Genomic DNA, 27,338 nt, shown 5'->3' with positions numbered 1-27,338 from the left:
GCGAGATTGCAAATGGCGCGGCGTTTGATTGATTGATTGATTGATTGATTGATTGATTGATTGATTGATTGATTGATTGATTGATTGATTGATTGATTGATTGATTGATTGATTGATTGATTGATTGATTGATTGATTGATTGATTGATTGATTGATTGATTGATTGATTGATTGATTGATTGATTGATTGATTGATTGATTGATTGATTGATTGATTGATGCATTTGATAGTGGCTACTATTTGTGAACGTTTTATTCACATCAACTTTTGCTATACAGTATTTATAAGTTCCACACCACTTTCTTATACAAGTACATAGCTCGTTAAATGTGAAACTATTTTTTCTATATTCATCCCCTTCATTTCCCTAGGCCGAAATAATATCACATTATTTATTCGTATCAGCAGCAGCTTTGTTGAAGAGCTTGTTTAGTGTAACCGCCTCTAGTGAAATTTCTCCAACAAATCCTTCTTAATCTTTCTCTTTTCAGGTGCAGGCAAATCTTTTATCTCCGTTTCCTATTACATTATGTTAAACAGCGATACACCATAGGTTAAAGGCCGGTCTAAAACACAAGAACGCTTGCTGCGATGACAGTAACACCTATAAGGGATCAAGAAAAAACCAGCCGACGCAAATGGAAATCTGCTCAATTTGAAAATTAAATAAATTAATTTATCTGCTATGATAAGTTTTAGAAACGAATATATGATGTTATTCACCTTATCCTTTTTCCTGCTAATGAATGTCTTCAATCTTAATGCTAAATTTACAGGAATATCTGCTATATTGCCGCCGCTGCGACACGGATAACAAATTACAGATCGATAGATATCGATAACTAATTGTTTCGAAATCATATTAATCGAAATTATTAATATCAATAAATCAAACGATCTACTTAAGTAAATATTGATTCATAAAGAAGTTGAACTGCTTTTTAACCTGTTAATTATTACATTTTATTTGCATGAGGACGATGAATGGGCCGACTTGGTTTTGAGTATCCTGCAGGTAGAGTTGCTGCGGGGCCTTTAAACAGACTCTGAGTAGACCATTGTGCTTTAATTTGATTCTACGTAACATTTCTCTTTCAAGTGCATTCAGGAAATTCTCTTTGTGAGGTACTTCCATCTTCAAAACATCATGTTTATATGAGATCTGATCAAATTAAAACAAAGCAGGGGCCACAGAATAAACATGTTTAACTTCAAAAGTAATCTCTAAATTTACACAAGCACCTGCCCTACTGTTTAACCAAGCGATCAAATCCTTTCGCTGAGACTGGAAAAAATTGCGAGTATTAACTTGATTTCATTGTCTGAGCATAAGCGTCGACACATCAATGCCTCTCTCAAGAGCCCAGAGGTATGGAAGTGACATAACGATAGATCTGGGGTATTCGGTAGTTTTCGAACACTATTCGCTCACACATAACAGCTTCTGCATGTGGCCACATGTTTCCATATAGAAAAATCACTCCAAATGAAAACAGGTCGACCATTTAGTCTTGATTGATGCGCGCAAGGAAGGGTGATTACTAACTAATGGAGTAGCGCTTATCGCTTGACCACGGTCCAGTAAGGAATCATGCATGATCGAAAAATCATGACAGCTTCTTCGGTGGTAGAGAGCTCGAGTGTCTCGAATATTTGTTAGCTTTGTTGTTTGTTTGGGAGTTGGAAGCTGGTGGCTTCGAAATTCATTACCTGTCAGAATCCCTTCCAGGAAATCGTCCTCAGCATGATATCTCACAAGATGCTGCAAAGGTAATTCCAAATGGAGGCTCTCCTGATCGTCTGTGAGGTAGTATGTTTCCTACTGTTCATTTACGTTTATGTGCTGAAGTCTATCTCTAACGACAGTACGAACGGAAACAAAAGTCACTACCACACACACGCTGGTGTCCCTGATGATGAATTGGCTATTTTCGTGGATTACCCACGTGACTGGTAACAACTTAAGCTTGACCAAGTCGCTCTTCATCCTTCGCAGACTCCTGTCCATCGCGAAAACGCTCGTGGCAGTCCTAGACAGGAGACAGTGACAGAGCATATTCAGTTTCGAATGCCAACTTTTACGGATCCATTTCGCCAACTCCAACTCTTTTTCCACTAAGAAACGAATAGTACTACGTTTATCTTTACCGGCAAACATTCCACTGTCACTGGAGAAAACTATCAGCCTGTTCAGTTTTTGGTTGATACTGCTGCCTGATCGCCACCGAATATGCAGGAAAAGATTCCTCCTTTCTTCATACACTTAATTTCTTCCTTTCTTCCTTCCTTCTTTCTTTCCTTCCTCCCTTTCGTTCTTCCTTACTTCCTTACATCCTGCTCTACATTTTCACAGGGCTATCGCTACACGTGTATATAAATATAACCCAGCACATCCACTTTTCCGGTTTTTTATATCGATCTAGTTGAAAACAGAAACACTGCTGCCATATGGCCATCGTATTCTCCAGAAATAGAGAAAATTTTACAGACTCACATGCCCGATATGTGATCGCATTGTAACACGTAACGTTGACCAAACGAGATACTTACACGGTTTGAAAGATAACTGCTAAACAACTGTTGTTTGTTTGATACAGGTCTTCAGTTAGTCTGTTCGCGGCTTTGAAGCGGGATTACAATAAAGCACAGCAATATTTACATACGTGATTCAAAAATTATATTAAATTCCTGTAAGATTCTACGATTGTATCTGACAAATAGAATACGGTCCCTAGCTTTTCCTTCCTTATTTCCTAATAAACTTTGCCCCAGAAAAATATTAATTAATCATTACTAACTGCATAAATGTAATATTCACTTTTATATTTGTGTAATAAAGTACACATATGTATTGTCGTTCCCGGGACAAAACCTCCTATGTGATAATATTTTTGGAGATATACTGACCCGCAGCACATACATTATGAAGAGCGAGAATGCCTTGACCACATTCACACAATATTGCACCTTAGAAGACAGAACCTTACGGGTCAAAGTTCTAAGCTAAAATATTTCACATAGGAGGTTTTGTCCCGGCATCGCCGATATATAACTTATTGTTCAGTTTCTGGTGAGAATGAATTTCATAAGTAACCCTTGAATATATTTCTGTTCTTTCCAGATAGTCCTCTTGTGACACTGGAGCTTGGAAGTAATTTGAACGCTAGCTCTATCAGGGAAGGCGTCGACGTCTACTTCGAATGTATCATCCGGGCTAACCCATGGATCTACAAGATAATCTGGAGACACAATGTACGTATTTTTCTGAACATGTTATTAAAATGGAAGGAAATTGTATATTGTTAAATATCATCCTTCATCGCTTGTGGACATATTCCACCAATTAATTGTAGTTCAGTTCATTGCATGCAGTCATATCTCGTAACGCGTGATGAGTGGCTTTGGAATAGGTATTTAATAATAATTATTAGTTATTTTAGTGGTGTCTGAACAGTCAGTTTAACAGAGGTGAATTAAATTAGGTGCTTTCAACATTGCTATCAGGTAAATACCAGTGAAAATCGTATAATGGTGATGAACCCTCTAATACGAGTAATTGATGAATTCACCCAGTATCCAAGACAGTTATGTGAACAAGAGTAGCTGGACTATGAGACTGAGCTAATTCTGAATTGATGTATGTAAGGGTTGTCTCTTAGGTCACCAGCTGCACGTTTTGGCTCATATGTGTTGACAGTACATTATGTAAGGCAGAAATTGTCAAATGAAGGTACACATTCTAGCAGACCGGATACTGGAGTAAACTGACGGACAAAAGTGTAGGAATACCTCTCATTATTAATATGGCTGGGGCACCAACAATATCAGTGTGAATTCGGTTAGGAGTGCCACCCTACGTTACATACTAACTAATGGTAATCGTTTGCGTGCAGCTTGCTTACGATTCCGTACCCTTCAACAAGGTTTATTTTGATCCAATAATATCGATATCCTAAGGATGGTGAGGTGTTAGGACGAATTACACAGAGCCACTGAATGTCGAAATATCGGTCTCAGTGGTGGATCATGTTATTTTATTTACGACAATGTTAATCGTAATCGAGTCCCATTAGGAACCAAGGAGAGAATAGTAATTTATGTAATTGGTACAGCACGCGTTGACTTTTGTGGAGATATCTTTAAATAGAAATCGCACTGAATGTGTGTTTGAGAGCAAGATAGCTACACGTAAATATGTTAACAGGGTTCAAAACACAGTACTCTACCTTTGATGCTGAATGATTGAAATGGGATGTTATAACAGCTAGGCTCCGCTGCCCTTGACTCTCTGATTAACGGATTCTAGATATTTCTGGAAGTAGACGTTCTTCTCTCCACTAGGCATATCCACCTAAGTACTGGTTACGTCATCTATCACGTACATAAAGATATTACGCCCCCCCACTATTAGTCGCATTGTGAAATGCATCTAGACTAAGACACCGTCAGAGAGGCTAATATAGGAGAAACCCTTCGCTGTATGAGTGTTTAATTACTTTTTCGACTTGGGCGGAGTTGGTTTCGCAGTCAAGTCATCTTTTGGATATGTTTAACTGTGAACTCCAAGTGTTCTAAACTATCCTTATTGATTTCTAGTGTTAAGTGTAATGATCTAATGAAATCTCCAATCTTTGAGATTTGTGTTAACAAGGGCGCAGTCTTCTACTACCTCCTCCTTCTACTCTCCTCTCTGCATGAGTACAACGTTGTAGACATTTCAGTTTAGAACTGCTGTATTTTTGATAACGTGGAAAATTTTCAAGCCTTCTACTGTTGCTCTTAAACTCACTTAGTAATTATTCACGGACTTATTCTATCGTAAAGCCCTGAATGTGATGACCTTAATCTTAATTTGAGTTGATCTACAATCATTTTTATATTTCATATGCTTTTATGTATAAGAATAATGGTTTAAAATCTAAAGATCTTTTCTGGAAAACATTTGATTTGATAGTTGTTCAGATGGGATATTACTCTCCTTTGCTCTGATAATTATTACCTTTATACTGCAGGCTTAGTTAACCACTGTTAAATTGGCATTTGATTTGTTTATAACGCCGTAATTCATGTTTCTTTATCTTCGAGTTGTATTTAAATATACTAGTCAGAATCTTGTTTCTATATTTTATAGGGTATATAAGGTAGCCCTTTATATTTTTTATTTAAAAAAAATGATATTTGTTCGTGGCGTCAAACTCTGAAGGTCTTTTGTCACTACTTTCACCTTATGCTAGGAAGCTGCGTGTAAGTGTAATTGCAGAAATGTAGAGTGTTGAATGAGAGGAAAGGCAGATTAAGGACGACACAAACACCCAGTCCTCAGGCCAAGGATATTAACCATGTAAATTAAAAACCCCTGACCCGGCCGGGAATCGAACCCGGGGCCACCGGGTGACAGGTGGACGCGTTGCCCCCTACACGGTGGGGCCGGGCAGGTACTCCCCTTTGTAAAATTCTGAAAATGTTCACCCTTTGTGTATCTTAAGCTGCTATTTTCATAATCTTGTTGCCTCATTATTAACACGTAGTTACACAGTATGTACCGTATTTCCATTCTCAGCTCTCTCTGATTTTACGAAAGTTTGGATGTTTATTAATATATGCTCTATCTATTCTAAGTAAATTCTTGCTCAGTACAGCTCCTCTCTCTTTGACCTACCGCTTTGTTTACTATATATCACTCTTAAGCCAAGTGCTCTCCTTTTGCATGTACACTACTGACCACGATGAATTGCACAATTTCTTGACCTGTATTCTGTTATTTTTTTAATAATTCACTTATTTATTATATTTCATTTGCCTAACAATGATAGGCCTCGAACCGTGGTTCTTTTCTCTTCACCCAGTATCTAAGTGAAACTCTGCTGTCTGTTGAATTTGATTGCCCAAAATTTACACTATAAATTGAGGATAATTATGTCCACCTTTTCAATACAAATACAATGTGACGTCATTAATACATCACGAATTTATTACCTTTCAAAAAATTGGGACCGGTTTCGGCATTATTTGTATGCCATCACCCGCCATAGGAAACTTTGTGACAAGGCTCAAGTACAATATTAACATAACATACAACATAAATATATATGAAAATTGACCATTTTCTTACATTCTTACATGCCCAAAATTTGGTAACATGCTTTTTAACCGTAATATATGAACATTGCGTGACACATGATAGCCGTAACAGATACAGCACGCAATGTTTTGCCTAGACAATGGTCACACTCACACTGCACAAGTCTTCACTGAGACCCAAGCATCGTCAGTTTACAATTATCCAATTCTGTCCTCAAAACTGTGTTTAACATGACGGTGAGATAACTGAAGACCTCTCCTTAGCCAAAAAAATAAGTAAACAATAATTCAGGAACAGAACCAGCTTGCGGAGTGGTTAGGCCATGTGCGTTCTCAAAGTGTTATCCAGACATGCCATTTGGGTTCATCACTTGCATAGGCACGGCCCTCAAAGACTCTGCTTTACAGCGGAGGACAGACTGCACGGTCCCACCAAGTTGGCAAGTAGGGATTGCTAAATTCTCCTTTAGCAGGTGTGGCTATGCAAGCCCTTTTAGATCTCCATAGTCATTTCAAATTGCAGAAAAAACTGATCCTGGCGAAGCAGTATGAATTGAGTTACTCTGAAACCACCAACTGGCGAGTGCCACTAATTACACGTTCTCCCTTTCACGTCGGGATTTAATTAATATCACAGTCCAACGAAGAGTGAATAAAGTTTTAATCACATCCAGGTTTGTTGATTTTCAGAATATGAGCCAAAAGAAAAACCTTGAAATTCAAATATTAACCTCGAATAATATATGAACCATTCACAAATGAAATATTTACCTTCCTAATATTTCGACATTATATATATAATTCCTTCAAAATTCACAGTCGATAGCTGCAGTCGCTTAAGTGCGGCCAGTATCCAGTATTAGGGAGATAGTGGGTTCGAACCTCACTGTCGGCAGCCCTGAAGATGGTTTTCCGTGGTTTCTCATTTTCACACCAGGCAAATGGGGCTGTACCTCAATTAATGCCACGGCCGTTTCATTCCCAGCCCTAGCCCTTTCCTGTCCCATCGTCGCCATAAGACACGTCTGTGTCGGTACGACGTAAAGCCAATAGCAAAATGCACAGAAGAATGCAAGAGCTCGTACGAGGTGAAAAGCGTGAAATTGATGTAAAATTTTATAAGTGCACATTACAGAGGATATATTTCAAACAAGAAAACATTTTAAAATGTTTGCAAAATCATAATAACGTCCCGCGAATGTACATACGAGTGAACTTCAGTGTAAAATAAATCTCATAACACAGTGGACGGATTACGTGCTACTGCAGAGCTAGGCAGCTAGAATATTTGTTTCATAAATCATTTCCGATAACTCATTCAACCGGAAAACAAAATCAACAAAGGGGATTATTTTTTCTATTAAAATAGTCAAATATTTTGCCTTCCTAATACCATTACGAATCGTGTAAAAGTGAAATATTTGTTTAGACCTACCAGCACACTTTCATGTGCTCAGTGATTTTTAAGCAATTTGTAATATGGCGAGTTGGCTTTGGGATACTGGTCAAGAAGTTGTAAGTTTGCATTCAGGAAATAGACTGGTTCCAATGCCACCAAGAGAAGCCCTGAAGATAATATTCCGCGCTCACATATTGCTCACTTCAAACATTGATATCGGAATTAGAAAGATGTTTTTGAAGACTTTCCTGTGGAGCGTGGCATTGTATGGAAGTGAAACATGGACGATAACTGACTCAGAAAGAAAGAGAATAGAAGCTTTTGAAATGTGGTGTTACAGAAGAATGCTGAAGGTGAGATGGATAGATCGAATCACGAATGAAGAGATACTGAATCGAATTGGTGAGAGGAGATCGATTTGGCTAAATTTGACAAGAAGAAGAGATAGAATGATAGGACACATCTTAAGACACCCAGGACTTGTTTAGTTGGTTTTTGAAGGAAGTGTAGGGGGTAAGAACGGTAGGGGTAGACCAAGATATGAATATGACAAGCAGATTAGAGCAGATGTAGGATGCAATAGTTACGTAGAAATGAAAAGGTTAGCACAGGATAGGGTGGCGTGGAGAGCTGCATCAAATCAGTCTATGGACTGATGACTCAAACAACAACAACTGGGCGAAAGTTTGGATTGTACATTAAATAGTCTACAACAGCTTTTTCCCTCCGCCCTTTCATTCCAGAGTCAAAGGAAACCTACATACATCAGTGTTTACCTCCGTAGCGTAGGTGTTCCCAGTTTCAGCTGCCGTCCTCGGTGTCCCGGGTTCGATTCCTGGTACTGTCATAGATTTAAGAATGGCAGAATGGCATGTAAGTAGTTGAAATGGTACACGTAGCTTACTTGCAGTGCCTGAAATGAGCTGCATCACCTCCGAATGAGGATACGAGTTTCCTAATATGACGTTAACGCATTAACAAGTAGTACATGTGCGTGACAGAATGACAACTCCTGAGATATAAGTGGAGATGTGTAACGACACTTCGAAAACAACTAGTTAATCTGCATATCATGAAAGGTACTACTCACGGAGCTGGTCGTTCACTGTCCCTCAGTGAGGAAAGAAATTGAAAACTACTTCACTACTTTTCCTGTCTTGTACGCTTCGTAACGGCAAGGTCATCAGTTTCGACGTTTTCGATAATCGCATAAATTTTCGGTAGTGCTAAATGAAGAATCAACTAGTCTCCAGGCCGAGGATGAAACAGACAGAATCGTCACCCCTGTGATCTTAGGGACATATCAAGATTCTAGCCCCGAACCTTTCACATTTCGTTTCCAACCTTTGTTAGATATATTCAATTTTCATATACTCAAAGCCGTAAGAAGACAGTGAGTAGAGGTGTGTTGAATTTCAGTCCATCGACCGGCCTTGTAGGGGTTTCTCACTTCAATTTTAGGAAAATGCTGGAATTTTACCTACTCGCCAAGGCCTTTTTTTTTTTTTCAAAATCTAGCCTAAATGTTTCTAAAGTTCAAACCTTGAAAAAAGTTCTCATTCAGTGTAGCGCATGTGATCATCTGGACAAATGACCAATCAGCCTCCCCAGTTGTAGCTAGATTCAGCGTGTGTCAAGTTCTGAGACTCTGTCCAAAGGCGGTATTTATTTGATGTACACCATTATCTGCGACTGGAAGGGAGGAGTGTTTAGCCACTTATTAAATCAAATAAAAACAGGCAATTTGTTAATTAATTAATTCATTCATTCACTCATTTAATAATAAAAGCTCTCTCCCCAGTTGGTGGTTATCTGTGACTGGGAAAGAGACTTATTTTCAAGCATGCATTCATTTATTAATCATTAATTCACTCATTCATTCATTCATTCATTCATTCACTCCATCACTGCCATGTATTCACCCACATGTAATTCTCTCACCATGTCTGCTGAAGTTCCGTAGATATAGGCGGAGAGCATTCTCATTAATTAATGAATTAATTAATTAATTCATTCATTCACCCATTCATTCACTCACTCATGATGTCTATTGTAAGTTAAGGATAACATTGATCAGAATAGTGACGAAAATAAATACTTTCTTCTTCTTCTTCTTCTAAATCTGCTTATCCTCCAGGATTGGTTCTTCCCTCAGACTCAGCGAAGCATCCCACATCTACCGCCTCAATGCCAGTGTCCTGGAGCTTCAGACGTTGGGTCGGGGGATACAACTGGGGAGAATGACCACTACCTCGCCCAGGCGGCCTCACCTGCTATGCTGAACAGGGACCTTGTGGGGGATGGGAAGATTGGAAGGGATAGACAAGGAAGAGGGAAGGAAGCGGCCGTGGCCTTAAGTTACATACCATCCGGCATTCGCCTGGAGGAGAAGTGGGAAGCCACGGAAAACCACTTCAAGGATGCCTGAGGTGGGAATCGAACCCCCTCTACTCAGTTGACTTCCAGCCCTCGTATCAGTTTTCAAACTCCGTGGCAGAGACGGGAATCGAACCCGGACCAACGGGGGTGGCAGCTAATCACACTAACCACTACACCACAGAGGCGGACAATAAATACGTTCACTAACAAGAATTAATAGAGGTAAGATGAATGTTCTAATAGATTAAAGATTAATATTAAAGTCTAGGGCAAAAAATCTTAGAAACTACAATTTAGAGATCAGGTGTAATCAGTGAGTAGGCGTAATTGTAATATTTAAGTTAGTTATAGACAGATCAGGGGATGCCTGGCCGAGGCGGTAAAGGGGTATTTGGTTTGCCCGGAAGGACGTGGGTTCGAATCCCCGTCAGGAAGTCGTAAAATTTATGAAATGAGATTCCCAATTCCGGAGGTACATATGGCCCTGAGGTTATTCAGCCTACACCAAAATGAGTACCAGGATAATTCCTGGGGGCAAAGGCGGCCGGGTGTACTGCTAACCACTCCACCCCATCAAGTGCCGAGGTTACAAATAGTGGAAGCCTTTACCTTCCTTCCATCACTCCCAGGACCTTCATGGCCTGTACGGAGATGACTTTGCTTTTTAATAGATAGATCATTCCTAAACTACCTGGAATCACCTGGGGTGCAGGGTACATCTGCTTCTCATGAGCAGAATATTCGGCACCAGTTTGGCGGAAATCCGGACATGTTGGACAGATTGATGTAGCTCCGAATGAGACTGGACACATCGTGACAGGATGTCTGAGGCAAACTCATATCCGTAAAATTTATTAAATCATGGGAATAGCACGAGCAGATATTCGGAGGAGAATGTCTGCAGAAATGGAGAAGAAGAATCAGGAAACTGATCCGAGACATCCCTTGTACAGACACAAATATCAGTTTCCAGGGCTGAGATCAAGAAAGAGCTTGTTGTCTACGGTGGCAATTACATCATCACCTAGTAAATGTGGACTCCAACGTGGCGACATTCGTTACTTGAGGAGCATTGGGAGAATATTAAGGTGGTACCTGCCGCGGGCTATCATTTGTCGTATGCTTCATGGCAGATGTTAAATAGGCTAAGAACTGGAGTGTCCCGATGCAAAATAAATCTGAAGAAATGGGGATACATCACTCAAGACGAGCGTTGTGACTATGGTGACTTACAGGACCCACAACATCTGTTGATCTGCAGCAACCTGCTTGGAAGTTGCGGCATAAACGATTTACTTTCTGCAAATGATGTGGCCATCAAGACTGCTGAATTTTGGTCCTCACATTCCATTTAGTAATGTCTGTATGTCAGGTCATCAGCCCAGAGGCTGGTTGGATCCTCAAATAGCACCACCAAAGGTTATGCGGTTATAAGGAAACCCCAAAAACCAATGGCAGCACCAAAATGAGGCGTACTAGGCAAGATGAGGAGTGAGGTAGTTTGCCATTGCTTTCCTCACTGGGTCAGAAAGTACTATTGCAGCACGACTGACCCTATGAGCAACACCTTTCATAACACTCAGATGCACTAGTCGTGCTCAGAGTGTGATTACTCAGCACCACCCATACCCCAGCAGCTTCCATACAGTCACAGCCATGCATGTTGACTGGGACTTCGGTGGAAGCTACACTTTACTCTGGCCTGTGCCAAGAGATGGATGCAAAAGTACTGTATCCATCAAGAAATGACAGCAGGCAGACCATTTAGTAATATATTTTGTATACTCACAGATTTCTCAATTTAAGCATGTAAAATTGATATCCTGGACGCATAAAATAAATAAATAAATAAATAAATAAATAAATTGTAACAAAATCGGGCATGTATCAAAATAACTTGGATTTCAATAAATAATTATTCTCTCCTGAGTTCCTGGCGATCCGGATTATTATATTGTAAATCTGAGGATAACAGACATAATCTGGAGGGTTTCAGTGATAGACATACAAATGATATATCCTAAAACCTGTTCCTTATTTAAATTATTCATGAAGTTGGTTGTATTTTGAGCCAGTAGCCTCCCTGTCATAACGAAATGAATAGACAAACGAACCTGAAAACAATTTGAGGCTCATTTCTTAAACCTTAAATTTCTAATTATCAAAGTTTTTCTCAGAATATTTAAGTGACTTTGACGGATATATTTATATAGATATGTTATTTCAAATGACACATATGGTTTAGAATTAATGGAGTATCCAAATAACATTCCTCGTGTTTAGATTATGCCTTCACGGCCCAGATTAATAGAAATGTCATCGTGTGGGTTTTTCCTTAGGGTAAAAATGAACTGTGGGAAATCTTTTTCACAAAGTCTTTGTTGCTCATTCTCATTCGGCCGACAATGACTGCGACTGTTCTAACAAATGCCGAATTACTTTAAACCAATCGACCGTGCTATATCAGTAAAATAATGCTCAGGCTCGTCACGGATGGCTGTCTACGTGCCATGATATTCCAAAACGGAAATTGTGTCACAATATTTGCTCCATGATTTCTCGCCCGTGAATTAGAAAGTAGACCTTAATATGGTCAACGGACTAATAAATGGAGGAAGGATGGAATACAAATAAAAACTAAATTCGAAAGCAATACGGAAATGAGTCGAAGATATAAATATGTGAATGAAGAGGAGAAATAAGGACAGAAAAATGGACGCAGAGGAACGTCTTCACAAAACGTAAAGGTTCTATATGGTCGCTTCACCGGTAAAACGTTGTATCCCACAACACTCTTCCTATCCATTATTCTCCTTAAGACTGGTCACGCCTCCCAGCCACATATGGATACGCAGTCCATCAGAACAATGCCCGTTGTGTTCATTTTCCTATGTCGACGATTAAACGGAAATGAACCTTACATGCATTGTACACTAGGAGTGCGTAAATACGTAATGCAAACGTACATTCCTACAGTACGGTACTGTAAGATTCATTTTCCTTATACATGGGGATAGGAAAATGAACACAACAAAACTTGTTCTGATGGACTGCATATCCATACGTGGCTGGGAGGTGTGACCAGTCTTAAGGAGAATAATTGATAGGAAGAGCTTTGTGGAATACAACCTTTTACCGGTCGAGTGACGATATCTTTCCTCTTCTATACGACAAAGAAGGTACATCATTGTATTTTTCATTTTAACGACAAAGAATCTTTTCCTAACATGTTTAAGGCAAGATTCGCAATACGCTGTCCCCATAAACAACTACAATATTAATTTCATCTTATATTGTAATGATAGTGACTAGTTATATGAGTCATGTTTAGTAAATTTGGAGTAGCAACAGTTGGCAAACAAACATAATATAAATTGTGTTAAATATGATACCCTTGACCTTTGTTCTGATTAAGAAATAATAATGGTTGACCAACGTAAGGTTATAGATGTAAATGAAATATATATTCTGTGATTATCCACGTGTTAAAACTACTATCGTGATTACTCTAGACGGTTCGGTCATAATGAAATGAGTGTTAATGGATGAAAGGACTTAGTTTCATCATAATCCAAAGGTCAGTTCACCAGATATCGTTCTAGCTTCTCCATTTCCATTCCTTATTCAGTATCAAACTTTCTGAACTGGTTCAGTTGTTTCCCGTACTTCGGCATTGTACTGTTAGTGTTTGTACGTGGCAGCATAAACACAGGGTTGTATTGTAACGTTCTGGATAACGATATGCTCCAAATATTTTTGCGTTTTTACGGAATGAACACTAGTTACCTCCAGGATGACAATTTTAGGTAGCATGTTTCGGGGGTTACTATGCAGTGGTACGTCGACAACAATGTTCGCCGATTGGACTTGGCCGCCCAGAGTTCCGAACTCAATTCAATAGAATGGGACGAATTTGACTGCCGGGTGAGGAATTCTGCAGGAGCGGCTAAAACTCATTCTCTCACACTCGGAATTTTATACATAACTAGCATATTTTTATTCATGCATTTTAAATGTGGAAAAATAATAATTAAGGAATTATTGACTGTTAATTTAATTTTCACAAGCATGGTGATATCTCTAGAAATAATATTTCTACCTAAAATGTGCATATAACTTCGGGTATAGAACATCTAGTTTCCAATCTGTTACATTTCTACAATCCCCGCTGTAAAAACGGAGACATTCACGATTTTAATTACAATGACAATCATATCAAATGCCAGCATCACTGATATAGAAATACAGTTATGAACAATTGACTTAGAGATAGCTGCTTAGTGTGAAAATGGCGCTGAGCTTGGACCGGCGAATGTAATAGGAGGATGTGACATGTCATATTGAGGACGTCACAGCTCGTAAGGTCTGTATGAGTAACAGTTGACTACCGGAAGGGTAAGAGAGGAGACATCAGCTTATTTAATCCTGGCCAGATTATCGGCAGAAGGCATATAGGCCACTCCGGCTCCGAAGTCGTGAAAGAGCTGCGGTTTGCAATGGTCACCGAATGAAAAATGTACCGTGAGTACGTGGATTCGGCAAAAGTCACCACTGCCTGGGTCAACTGTCGTGGTACACGTGACGTTCACGATAGAGGGGAGGCTCGAATTTTAAGAACGGCGAGATGAGCCACAATCCAGTAAGTCACTCGTTAATTGAAAAATGGACAACAACGATGTTTGAGAAGCCTATAAGCATCTCTTCGCCATGTGATACAGAAGCAAGCGTCACACCTGGGTATATCCGCTCAACATCCGTCTCAAGGCACAACCACGGACATGGGCAAAAGAACACCACCCTAGAGGCTCGAAGCATGAAAAAAAAACTAGGTGAACTGATAAGTCACGTTGATAGCTGGCTATGAATCCGTTGTTAATGGTACAAAACAATGGAAACCTCTTTGCAGCAGGTACAGTTCTGGCTGATGTTGGTGGTATCTTCGAATGGCGACTGGTCTCGTGGGGCGAAATGCGACTACTGGCACATGTAACAACGTCACTCACAGGCGAACAATATGGGAACCTGCTGGCAGATCATGTTCACACCTTCTTTCACCTCCTGCACCTTATATGTGACCTGTACCTACAGCAGGAGAATGCTTCAGCCATTGCTCCCGAATTGTCGCTGAGTGGTTCGATGAGGCACTCCACAGATATGAAGGTTCTTGCCTGTACCCCGAGAAGCCCGGGTTATAATCCCATTGAGCACATCTGGAATGCTGTCGAGAGGAATGTTCGCGCCCTGGATCCTAATCCGATAAACCAGCATGGAACACGGGAGGGTGTGCAGCGATAAAGGATCAGTAAGGCTGCCCAACTCCTCAGGAGCCTTGTGGAGTCCACACCATGCCACATTGTGGAAGAGAGTGGTATATGCTACTATCCAGATACCTCTAATTCATTTCACCATGAGTGTATTAACATACTGTAGATATGTTTTTGTGCTCGGGCTCTATAAGGAATTAGCGTTATACATTTAGCACGAGCAGTTTTGCGTAGACTGAATGCAGACACCGTAGTAACCAGGCAACGAGTGTTGGTCATGTACGTATACTAAAACTTCGACATCTTCTTCCTTACGTTATTAAAGTGTGCCAGAACTCTGCCTTGAACAGTAGATACAAATGCCCCGTGTTTGAGAAGACTTTCCTCTGTCTTTGACTGGCATTTTGTCTAGGTTACAGCAAACGCCAATGTAGGCATTAACATTTTTCTCATAATACGTATCTTGCGAATATTTATGGCCATAAAATTGTGCGCTATATCTGGGACCATTTTGTTGAACGTAGAATTTGATGCTACATATTTCTTTCAATTGATCGGAACACTTTATACCCCTGTGGATAGAGTGAAAGGGTGCATTACGTGTATGTCTTGCATGTTGTTACAGGCTACTAGGAAGGGAGAAAACCAAAGAATCTGTTACTCCCCTTCTCGTCTTTCTAAGTCCAAAATCACATCCATGATTCTATGGTGTGTTGTGGGGAGGAGAAATGTATTGTTATTCAATGGTCATGGTGACGAACAAACTAATGTTGGTGGTATGATTATTTCTCAGATGTGAAAAACCACGTGATCCTTAGTCTCTATTGCTAACAAATCTGAAGGAATGATCATTAGAATTTTGACTCTAAATGAATTCATAAGAGAGGGGAGGGTAGAAATTTAAGCATCGAATATCCTAATATTGACAAGCAAGAAGTAACCGAAACGTGACGGCCTTCAATGTCATAAGCCCTGGTACTTATCAAATTTAACATTACGCTGATAGACTATCGCTGTTAGATGAGGTTGCTCTGGCTATTTTTCTGCCACCCATCTCTATTTGACCTTATTACTGCTGAAATGTCAAAACTAACCCATCAACGACTGAAAAAGAACAGTTAGTTTTGGAAAGAGAAATATGCACTCAATCAATATCTAGATATAGCTGCGAATATAAAACTAAGAATGAACTTGGCTTATCATAGATATCTGTAGACCAGGCCTTTCCAACTCGAGCACTTAGTGCTGGGGCGCACCAGAGCTGCACTCAGCAGCACCGTTCCCCTCCTTCCCCACCTACCCCACGCAGTGGTCGGTGCATGTGTGCGTACGAGACAGTACATTCATTCTAGTGCTGGGGACGGAGCGGAGCGGAGCAGTTGTTGTGACGTCATCACCCGGTAGTACCGAGTAAACTACCGAGTGAATGTCCTGACGCGGGACGTTTAAACACGTTATAGGTATGGCACTGCGAAGGTATTGCATCCCCCTATTAATACCCTTCTCTCACAACGTAACAACCGTAAATAACTGCATATATATTCACTATAATTGTTATATACGTAACTGCTAGGGAGTAGGAGGTAGTATATGGAATAAATGTTAGTAACTCGTATAGTTAACTCATTCGAATAGTGAAACAAAGTATGGCGCATACTTACCGAAAGGGTTTGTGTACAAGGGGATTGGAAGTTAACAGGATGACAAAAGTAATTACGTAAATGAACGTTGACTGAAATGTCCTTCTTTGCAAATATGATTACAAAACATATCTGACAACATACTACTACACGTCCCAATACCAAAGAGCTATCAGTAGAATGCGTCTATAAATACAGTTATTATATTATATTATATTATATTATATTATATTATATTATATTATATTATATTATATTATATTATATTATATTATATTATATTATATTGTCTGTCTGTCTGTTAGGTCATCAGCCCAGAGGCTGGTTGGATCCTCAAATAGCACTACCAAAGGTTATGCGGTTATAAGGAAACCCCAAAAACCAATGACAGCACCAAAATGAGGCGTACTAGGCAAGATGAGGAGTGAGGTAGTTTGCCATTGCTTTCCTCACTGGGTCAGAAAGTATTATTGCAGCACGACTGACCCTATGAGCAGCACCTTTCATAACACTCAGATGCACTAGTCATGCTCTGAATGTCATTACTCAGCACTACCCATACCCCAGCAACTTCCATATTGTCACAGCCATGGATGTTGACTGGGACTTCAGTGGAAGCTACACTTTACTCTGGCCTGTGCCAAGAGATGGATGCAAAAGTACTGTATCCATCAAGAAATGACAGCAGGCAGTATATTATATTATATTATATTATATTATATTATATTATATTATATTATATTATATTATATTATATTATATTATATTATATTATATTATATTATATTATATTTGATGTGCCACCACCAGTCGCGTATGTGCGGCCACACAATTTGCATTTTGCGTGTTTCCTATTATCAGTGATGTCAAAAAACTGCCAGGCATCCGACGGTTTTCATGGCATTTGTGGAACAACGTTCTGTAAAACTTTCTTTAAATTCCTTTAAATGTTTTAAAAATATAACTACTATCTACGAATACGTTTAAATATCACACTAACACCACAAATATAATCTAACATACTTTACATTATCTACAAAACATAACAAGCGTAGGAAATATATACGTACATTAGAAACACACAGATTGAATACAGGTACTTTCGTACGTGTGTTGTGCGCTACACCAAAGAGAATAAGTAGCGCTACACTGTGCTCAGGTCCTGCGCGAGTACTCGCAGTTGTAAGCGGAGGGGACTGGTGGTGCGCTCTACCGCTACAACCGGATTACTCATCGGTATTACTCGCTCCGTCCCCACCTCTAATTCATTCTCATTCTGTGTGTGTGTGTGTGTCATTCTCAGTAGAATCTACTCGACAGAACAGATAGCGGAGCAGTTGGTTTCACCTTCGTTAAAATTGCTTTGAGCTGACATAAACTATGTGTTTATTGTGTTCTTAACCAACATAAATGTATTTAAGTCTGTCATTTTATGATGATTACGAATAGTTAATGACATTTTCATATTCATGTTGAATGATATTACGAGTATAGTAATTATATGTGTCCGGGGAGAGAATGGAACATCAGTTTGCTAAATTCAGACAATAAATGACTTTTCATCACTGATTTGTTATTCTCCTCTCAGAATTATTATTTTTAACGTTAATGGAACTAATATACGCCATCTTACCTTTGTTAAATCTGCCAAATTCCCTGAATATCTGAATCTTTTGTACACATAACCTCGCAATTTTTGTGTTATTTCAGAATCTGATGTCACCTTGATAAGCAGAACTGGGTGTACAGCAAGACTTCAATAATAATCATATCCTTTATTTTACTTTAAGCCACTTTCGCAGGAAAATAATTTTATCAGTTCGTTTAATTCAGATCAAGAATTAGTTTCACTATGAGTTTTGTACTCTGATTTCTTTTGTATCTCTCATAATGCATTCCAAAATGTGAATATTTCAGTTGTTTATGAGATAGACGTGCACAATACAATGAAAATATCGAATACTGGAATACTGGAAGCCAGTAACAATGAATACTCGCATAAAATAATACGCTACACACAATACATCGTCGCTGCCGGGACAAAACTTCCTATGTGAAATAATTTTAGCTTAGAACTTTGGCTGGTAAGTTTCTGTCATCTAAGGTGCAATATCGTGTGCATATTGTCAAGGCATTCTCGCTCTTCACAATGTATGTGCTGCGGGTAAGTATATCTCCAAAACGTATTATCACATAAGAGGTTTTGTCCCGGCAACGACGATATACTCCGTTTCCGAGATAAATATTTCATTTCTCCAATGACACCCTGGATCATATGATGTGTTCTCCACAAATGAGTGGAAATAGCCTCGTAACAATGTAGATTTTGAAGATACAATGATTTTGGTATAAGAACATGAACAGTGGAATAATCTTAAAAGTATGTGGATTCGTTAATAAACACACAGCAAACCATATTTCTAGAGCATTCTTCGCCAAAAAATGACAGAATTTAATTACGAAATTATTACAGATATTAATAATATTGGCTTTACGTCCAAGTAAATATATTTTTACGGTTTTCGGAGACCCCGAGGTGCCTGAATTTATTCCCGCAGAAGTTCTTTTACGTGCCAGTAAATCAACCGACATGAGGCTGACGTTTTTAGCTCCTTCAAATACCATCGGACTGAGTCAGGATCGAACCTTCCAAGTTGGGGTCAGATGGCAAGAGCCTAAACCGTCTGTGCCACTTAGTACGGCGAAATTATTAGTTATTCCATTTTAAATACTATACATTTTCACCGTTCCAACCTCCCTAGAATTATATTTCGCTTCTTTGTTCTTAACCAAAGTGAACCAACTGTCATGGTGTGTGTAATTTTGCCGTCCACAACATCAAAAATGTATAATTTCAAACAAATGTGTGACATTTGTGGCAGTAAATGCATATGTATGTTCTACATAAACATACAGTTGTCCAGTATTTCTTTAGAGAACACCGTGAGTTTTATCATTTTCAACATAGAGCCTAATTGCTCACCAGAAAATTGAATTTCACTTCGAGTTTTTGTTCAACGTCGTTACCAGTACTCACCCATTCAGGATACATTTATAGTAATTTTACTATAAAATTAGAATAGACTCAAGCTTTTCCCAGGTCATGTAAAGCTTGAGATGTACGACGGCCTGCGTAAGTTTGAATGTCGAAAGAAAATACTGGTTGGGTGTTTGATGTATGTTTATACTTCTTAACTCTAGTAATAGACGACATAAGCGTCAACTTATGATACTTGTTTCTTTCCAGGGTCGGCTTCTTCAGAATAATGCTAGCGCAGGGACAATTCTTAGTAACCAGACACTTGTTCTTCAATCTGTGGACCGAAACAGCTCGGGGCTCTACACATGTGTAGCATCAAACTCCGAGGGAGACTCCGAGAGCAACCCATTCAATTTAGATGTAAAATGTAAGTATTTCTGAAATGTATAAAAATCTATAAATGTACTTGTTGCATGACGTATAATCAAACCGTTTTGGCACTTGTAAATTATGCGAGATTAGTATTGAGTTTTAACAACCATGTTCCACAAAACTGGCGGTAATAATAATAATAATAATAATAATAATAATAATAATAATAATAATAATAATAATAATAATAATAATAAGGAGAAGAAGAAGAAGAAGAAAATAACTCACGCCTCCACTTCAGTTTGCATGAATCGTGGAGATGACACTCCCTATCTACTCTCCTATCCATTCCATGTTTCCTTTTTTCCGTTAGGTCAAACCACGTTACCAAAATTAATTTGGCTGTGGCTTAAATATATGCTTTACTTTTTAGCAAATTTTAGGAATTAAAAATATGAATAAAATACATATGTGATGTTAAAATAATCCTGTTGTAAGTAATTTAGCTGTGAACTTATGGGCACTACTGATGTAATTTTGGAAAATAGTTACGCTAAATGAGCCTCCGTGGTTCAGACGACAGCGCGTCGACCTCTCACCGCTGGATACCGTGGTTCAAATACCGGTCACTCCATGTGAGATTTGTGCTGGAAAAAGCGGATGCGGGACAGGTTTTTCTCCGGGTACTCCGGTTTTCCCTGTCATCTTTCATTCCCGCAATACTCTCCAATATCCTTTCATAGCATTTATCAGTCATTAATAAATCAACTTGGGAGTGGCGGCCCCATTGTATTAATAGCCTATATATCGTCGCTCCACCGGTAACACGTTGTATTCCACAAAGCTCTTCCTATCCATTACTTTACTTAAGACTGGTCACGCCTCCCAGCCTCATATGGATACGGAGTCCATCAGAACAATGTCCATAGTGTTCGTTTTCCTATGCCAGCGAGTAAACGAAAATGAACCTTACATGCATTATACACCAGGAGTGCGTAAATACGTAATGCAAACGTACATTCCTACAGTACGGTACAGCAAGGTTCACTTTCCTTTAAACATGGGCATAGGAAAATTAACACAATAAGATTCGTTCTGATGGACTGCAAATCCGTACGTGGCTGAGAGGCGTGAACAGTCTTAAGGAGAATAATCGGTAGGAAGAGCTCTGTGGAATACAACGTTTTACCGGTTGAACGACGATATGGTTCATTCATTACATCTTTGATCCGGTCAAAGACTGGAAAACAGGTTGTAGGTTTTTATTTTCACTCACGCTAAATATAATTTAGAAGTAGAAAACAAGGAGGAAGGAATATATTTCCTTTTGTGTTAAAAAGGAAGCAATTCATTTTCTTGGGTAATATAGAAGGACTATGTTGTGGAATGATAGTGATTATTGACAGAAATTTCTCTTTCCAGCTCAATTGCACTCTGCATCAGTTACGTGATTCACCGTGATCATACCACATTTTTAAATAATAATCAGCAAACAGTGTCCACTTTTTACATTGCAACTCCGAGTTACTTTCGATTCGCTGCCTAGAATTCTTTCTTTCACGCCGTCAGAAACAGGTTGTGGACTGAATGGAACAAAAACTTGAGATTCAATAGAGCACTTTATGAGACTTATCGTAACGAAATACAATGAAGAGCGTAAAAGTGAGATAAATAAAGTCATATTTTTTAGTTATTCACAGAACGTAAGAAATAGGAGGTACATGCTGAAGTAATTGAGTAACAGGTCGTTCGATGGATGTGACGCGTCGTCCTTTTAGGTAACAGCATACCTTACGGTTCCTCGGAGAGCAATATATTAAGAGAAGCTAACAGTTACAGTTTACAAGTTCCGTAATCATGAAGGAGGGCAATTCCCTTAGGGTATGTCTGTATCCATACATACTTACATCATAATTATATATTGTTATGCCTTTCAGTGTTCAGTTTGCCAACCTCTTAAGAATTTACTAAACGCCTCTATTTGTAACTATCGCAGGGTCTAATGGGCAAGGTGGTGGCTATACACGGGCTCTTATGGGACTAACCCTGGTGAGCTGGTCCAGGGGCAAGTGGGAAAGATGGCCGCCACACGCAATCCACCTCTAGCCATGCGTTACGGCCTCTGACCCCTTCAGAAAACAGGATGTCGTCATCTTATGGAATACTGTCGAAAGAGGCTAATAAAAGCGGCGCCTGACTTTAGAGAGCATGGTTTAGTGAACTAGAGGTCTTTATCTGATTCTAAGCATGATATATTCTAAGTTGTCTATCTAGCCTCCCTTACCAACACTTGTAGGACACTTTATTCCGGGGGGTGGATGGGGTCGAGCAGAGTAAAGCTCCGCCAGGGGCACCCTTGATTTAGTTAGGTGCCGAGCAACCTGTGCTGTCTTGTGTCAAACATTAGCGAACTCAGGGTCTTTAGCTGAGTCTAGGCATGATGTGTGCTAAGCTGTTGTCTATTTAACCTCCCTGGCCAACACTTGTAGGACACTTTATTCGAGATGGTGGGGGTCGAGCAGAGTAAAGCTCCGCCAGAGGCACCCTTGCCTTAGGTAGAAGCCGAGCAACCTGTGTTGTTGTTGTGTCTGTATTGGCAAAATCGCGGGGTCTTTTGCTGAGTCTAGACATGTTGTGTGCTAAGCTGTCGTCTATTTAACTTCATTGGCCAACTCTTGTAGGAGGGCACTTCAGCCCTAGGGGAGCAGGGTAAATGTCACTTCTAAGGATTTGAACGTGGAGTTCACATAAACTCAAAACTAAAGAGCTTATGTGCAATTCAAATATACTTACTTTGATTGAAAAGTGCGCACGATGGTGTACTGGCTACAGTAAATGTGGAGACACGCACATCTCATCAGAAAGAAAGAAAAAAGGAATGGCTTTGCGAGCTAAGCTGTATTTTTCCGATCTGGTGTTGTAAAGGAATGCGACGTGTTATGACGTAAGACATCTAACTTCAGAAAACTGAGAGTCCTCAGCTACAGGTCAAAGCTTGTTCGCAGTGACGTTACTATAATTCTTGCTACTAAGATAACGGTACTCTACTTAGATCTGAATTCCTTTATGAGGTAGGGTGGAGGGGTAGAATTTTATTTATGGTATACTGCTAGCCGTAAGGGTAACTAAAAAGGATGGGCTAACTCATGGGAGATCTGTGCTAGGACACAGGGGATAATAGACATACGCAGAGCCTTATAGAGGCATCCTCTAATGTTCTTCTTCTTGCCACGTAGTCTGGCAATTTGTTTATTTCCTGGTCTGATCCAAAATGTCGTCGTTGTGCTTCCAAATAGCATTTTGTGACAATGTTGAGGGGAGAAGTACTGACCCGCAGCGCATGTGTTACTTAGAACGAAAATTCGTTGATACAGTTCATGCGATACTGAACCTTCGATGACAGCACCTTTACGGCCAGAGTTCTAAGCTGAAATATTATCACATAGCCTTTTTTTCTAGGTGCAACGACGATATAATGGATCTAGTTTAACCAGGGTAATTCTCTTCCTCTTCTTCTTTCTGATCTAGCTTCAAATTACTTTTAATCTTTTTTCTTCTCGTCCATAGCAGTAGAGTGTCCTAACCACCCTGGCATTTTTCCTTCAATGACACTGATTAGTGGCTCTTGATAGCAGCACTTCCCTCGTATCCTGATATATCTAACGATGTTCCACAGCCTACTTCATGTCATCATACTATCAACACGTATCTAATTTAGTGAAAATGGTTCGAATATCGTCGTTGCCGGGACAAAACCTCTTATGTGTTAATATTTTTAGAGGTATACTGACCTGCAGCACATACATCATGAAGAGCGAGAATGGCTTGACAATATTCTCACAATATTGCACCTTAGATGACAGAACCTTACCGGCCAAAGTTCTAAGCTAAAATATTTCACATAGGATGTTTTGTCCCGGCAGCGACGATATATTATACATATTTCTGAAGGTCTCTTCGCCTGTCACTTGCTGCCTATTGTTTATAATTAAGTCTTTTAGTATTAGACTTGACCCACGGGTGAACTTCTTAACCAGTTATTTCCATACATATCAAGCTGTATAATAATTTGCATACTCTCTTGATTTCTCTTCATTTGCTAGGATTGCATTCTGCAGTTTTGGGTCTTACGGGCGAGTGAGTAGTGATAACTAGTGCAGGTAACACATAATTGTTGAAAGGCAAATTCTGTATTCTATACTGCTAATAATAAGAGTTGACATCTGACAGGTAAGATTGGAGGGAGGAGCACTGCACGTGCCATTTCACGATGTTGCCACATTCCAGCATTCCTTTCTACATACTCTTATCCCTCGCTCCCGGCTCACTTGTTCCCTCCTTCATTCTGGCTGCTGTGATCTGTGGTAGACTACCTGGCCAGGCGGTGTCGTCCCATTTGCGATCATTCTTATACAAACAATCAGGTTCTTATCACTGACAGTGACAGGTTTGGCAACTCCCAGCAAGACGAGCTGCCCTGAAGTGTTATCTCCGTGCCAGCCGCAGTCGCCCCACCCTCGTTTCCATAGAAACCACACAGCCACTCCCTCTATCCCGCCTCGGCAGGCAGTAAACGGACCTCCCTCTAAGAAATGTCAGACGCCAACTCTTATTATTAGCAGTATAGTGATAAGGTCAGAGTTATGAAGCTGAAAATGAAAATTAACGGGATACTTACGAATATACCACCACAGATATCGTGTTCAAATTATTATAGGATGCCGTCCATATACACAACACACCCATCATATCAAAGCGGCCAAATTGAATTAGGTTCCTTTGCAGTCACAAAATGTACAAGTTGTTGTGAGTTTGGAGAGGCAGGATGACGTGATGTACTTTGACTACTGTGGGTGACAGTATTGTACACACAGTTAAACCTTTACTAGTCAGTAGAGGTTAATTTTCCCTCCCACTGACCTACAAAGAGCGTGGAAATTATGATATGAAAATGGCTTTAAAATGTTTCAATTAGCTTAATTCTGAAGAATTAATTAATTTATCTACTAGCTGATGTATCCGTGCTTCGCTACGGGATTCTCAGAAAGACTGTGGTTTTCCTACCTGAAGTCGTCAGTAGGAATGTAGCGATTAAAAGCAATACAAGATCAAATTTAAAAAAACGCACATTTTCTCACTATTAACGAACAGTAATACGGTTCCGATCTAAAGGTCCAAAGTACCAGTGTTGGAATGACCACACCGCAGACAGCCGTGAACACTTCTCTGCCATTATTCCGTTAAATATGCATACTGCTCATTCCAATTAGTGCCTCAGAGTAGGAATTGAATAGCTCGAATGCTATGATGAACCAGTTTGTTACGTATCAGTAGTATCAGAAAGTTATCTAACTCCCCCACTACTTCCCGCCAATATTCAGGTAGGCTGTTGTACTCGGTACGACCGGGTAAGTTGGCTGCTCGGTTAGGGGCGCGCAGTTGTGAGCTTGGATCCGGGAGGTAGAGAGTTCGAACTCCACTGCCGACAGCCCTGAATATGGTTTTCCGTAGTCTCCCTCCTTCACACCACGAAAATGCTGGGGCTGTAACGTAATTAACATCAGGGCCGGTTCCTTCCCACTCTTAGCCCTTTAGTATCCCATCGTCGCCATGTGTCCTATCTGTGTCAGCGCGACTTAAATCAATTTAAGAAACCTCGGTATACAGCAGTAATCCCATTTATCGGAGATGAGCGGCAACAGAGACACAAATGGTCAATGTAATGTAATGTTATTGTTGATCAATGTTATGATCTTTCTGTATTAAAGGCGTACACATTCAGTTTTCTTTCGACTCAATAATATTAGGGCGTCTTATAAAATTAATTATAGCATAGACTCCAACTTGACCGATTTCCCTTAAATTCTATTTACCCATTTTATCGTGACGGCGCTGATATGAACTTAGCAACAAAAATACAAATTCATGAATATATCCGTTATCATATCCGGTAAGGTAAAAATGTATAAGACTTAAATGATCGGAAATTTAAAGTTATATAGTATTTGTCAATAAGACCACTAAAAACACAAATATTCGAGAATTAAATTTTGGGCCTTCCCCTAAACTACCATTTTGCTCAGCGTGAACAAAGTTATTTATGGCCTATATTGTAGTGACCTTCTCCCCGACTTTGTATACCGATTTTTATTACGATAGGACAACTAATGACATAAATTATATAGTATTTGTCAATAAGACCACTAAAACACAAATATTAGTGAATTAAATTTTAGGCTTTCCCCTAAACTACCATTTCTTTCAGCGAGAAGAACATTATGTATGACGTAGATTATATTGACTTATTCCCCGACTTTGCATACCGATTTTAATTAAGATAGGACCACTAATAACATAAATATTTGAGAATCAAATTTTAGGCCTTCCCCTAAACTACCATTTCTATCAGCTTGAAGAAGATTATTTATAGGCTAGATTGTAGCGACTTATTCCCGGACTTTACATACAGATTTTCATTAAATTCTCTTGAGCCGTGGGCATCACTTTGTTTTCGTCTCGTATATTGCTCCAGCAATGAGTCCACTGGCGTATGGTGCATGTGTGTTCAACTTGACAGCTGGAGACCATACGGTTATTGTTATAATTTTCAATAAAATAATGGACACCTGTATCTACTCAAAGGATCTGAAGACAACGAGCAAAGTTCCTATCAACAACATGAAAACTACAGCCAGATATCCATTCATCAAACAATAGGAAAAGTATTGCTGACCATCTCATATTTTAAAAAATATAAAATTATTGACGAATAGCAATTTTCTTATCAAAAACACAAGGGGACAAATAATCTCCTCCAGAAATTTTCAAATCTAATTGTAGCATACCGGGGAAAAAACTTAAAATGCAAGTGAAACTATGAATCATAGAAAATAAAATTGAAAGTTAAATATGTGTCAAAAATAAAAATAAACCAAAAATAAATGTCTCTATATTGAATTATACTATCAGAAATTCATTCAGATCAGGTATAAATAATTGCAAAATTTATGTATAATACCTTACTGAAAGTCTGAAAATATATAGTGAATAAGTGAATAAATCAAATTAAAATTAGCATTAGTAATCTGAGATTAAAGTACAACTAACACTAACGGGAGAGAAAGTATGGAAGACCACTTGCTCGGTGGCAAATGTCGCGAAAAGATGGTTTATGGGGATCTTCCGGGCTTGCATGAATATAAAGAGACAATTAAATTGCTT

The 27,338-nt window shown here is 39.3% G+C and overlaps 1 protein-coding gene across 1 annotated transcript in view; it reads left to right on the top strand.

The window, feature by feature from the left end:
* LOC136875950 (nephrin-like) overlaps positions 1 to 27,338 on the top strand; it is a 698,420-nt gene that overhangs the window by 646,940 nt on the left and 24,142 nt on the right. The window contains exons 7-8 of the mRNA XM_067149568.2: positions 3,124 to 3,254; positions 20,013 to 20,172. Coding sequence (XP_067005669.2) covers positions 3,124 to 3,254; positions 20,013 to 20,172 — 291 coding nt within the window. The remainder of the gene's footprint in view (positions 1 to 3,123; positions 3,255 to 20,012; positions 20,173 to 27,338) is intronic.

The sequence above is a fragment of the Anabrus simplex genome, chromosome 6, assembly GCF_040414725.1.
Source record: "Anabrus simplex isolate iqAnaSimp1 chromosome 6, ASM4041472v1, whole genome shotgun sequence".
NCBI lineage: Eukaryota > Metazoa > Arthropoda > Insecta > Orthoptera > Tettigoniidae > Anabrus > Anabrus simplex.
Note: the sequence above shows the minus strand (reverse complement) of the source record. Positions and strands in the feature narration are given on the sequence as shown.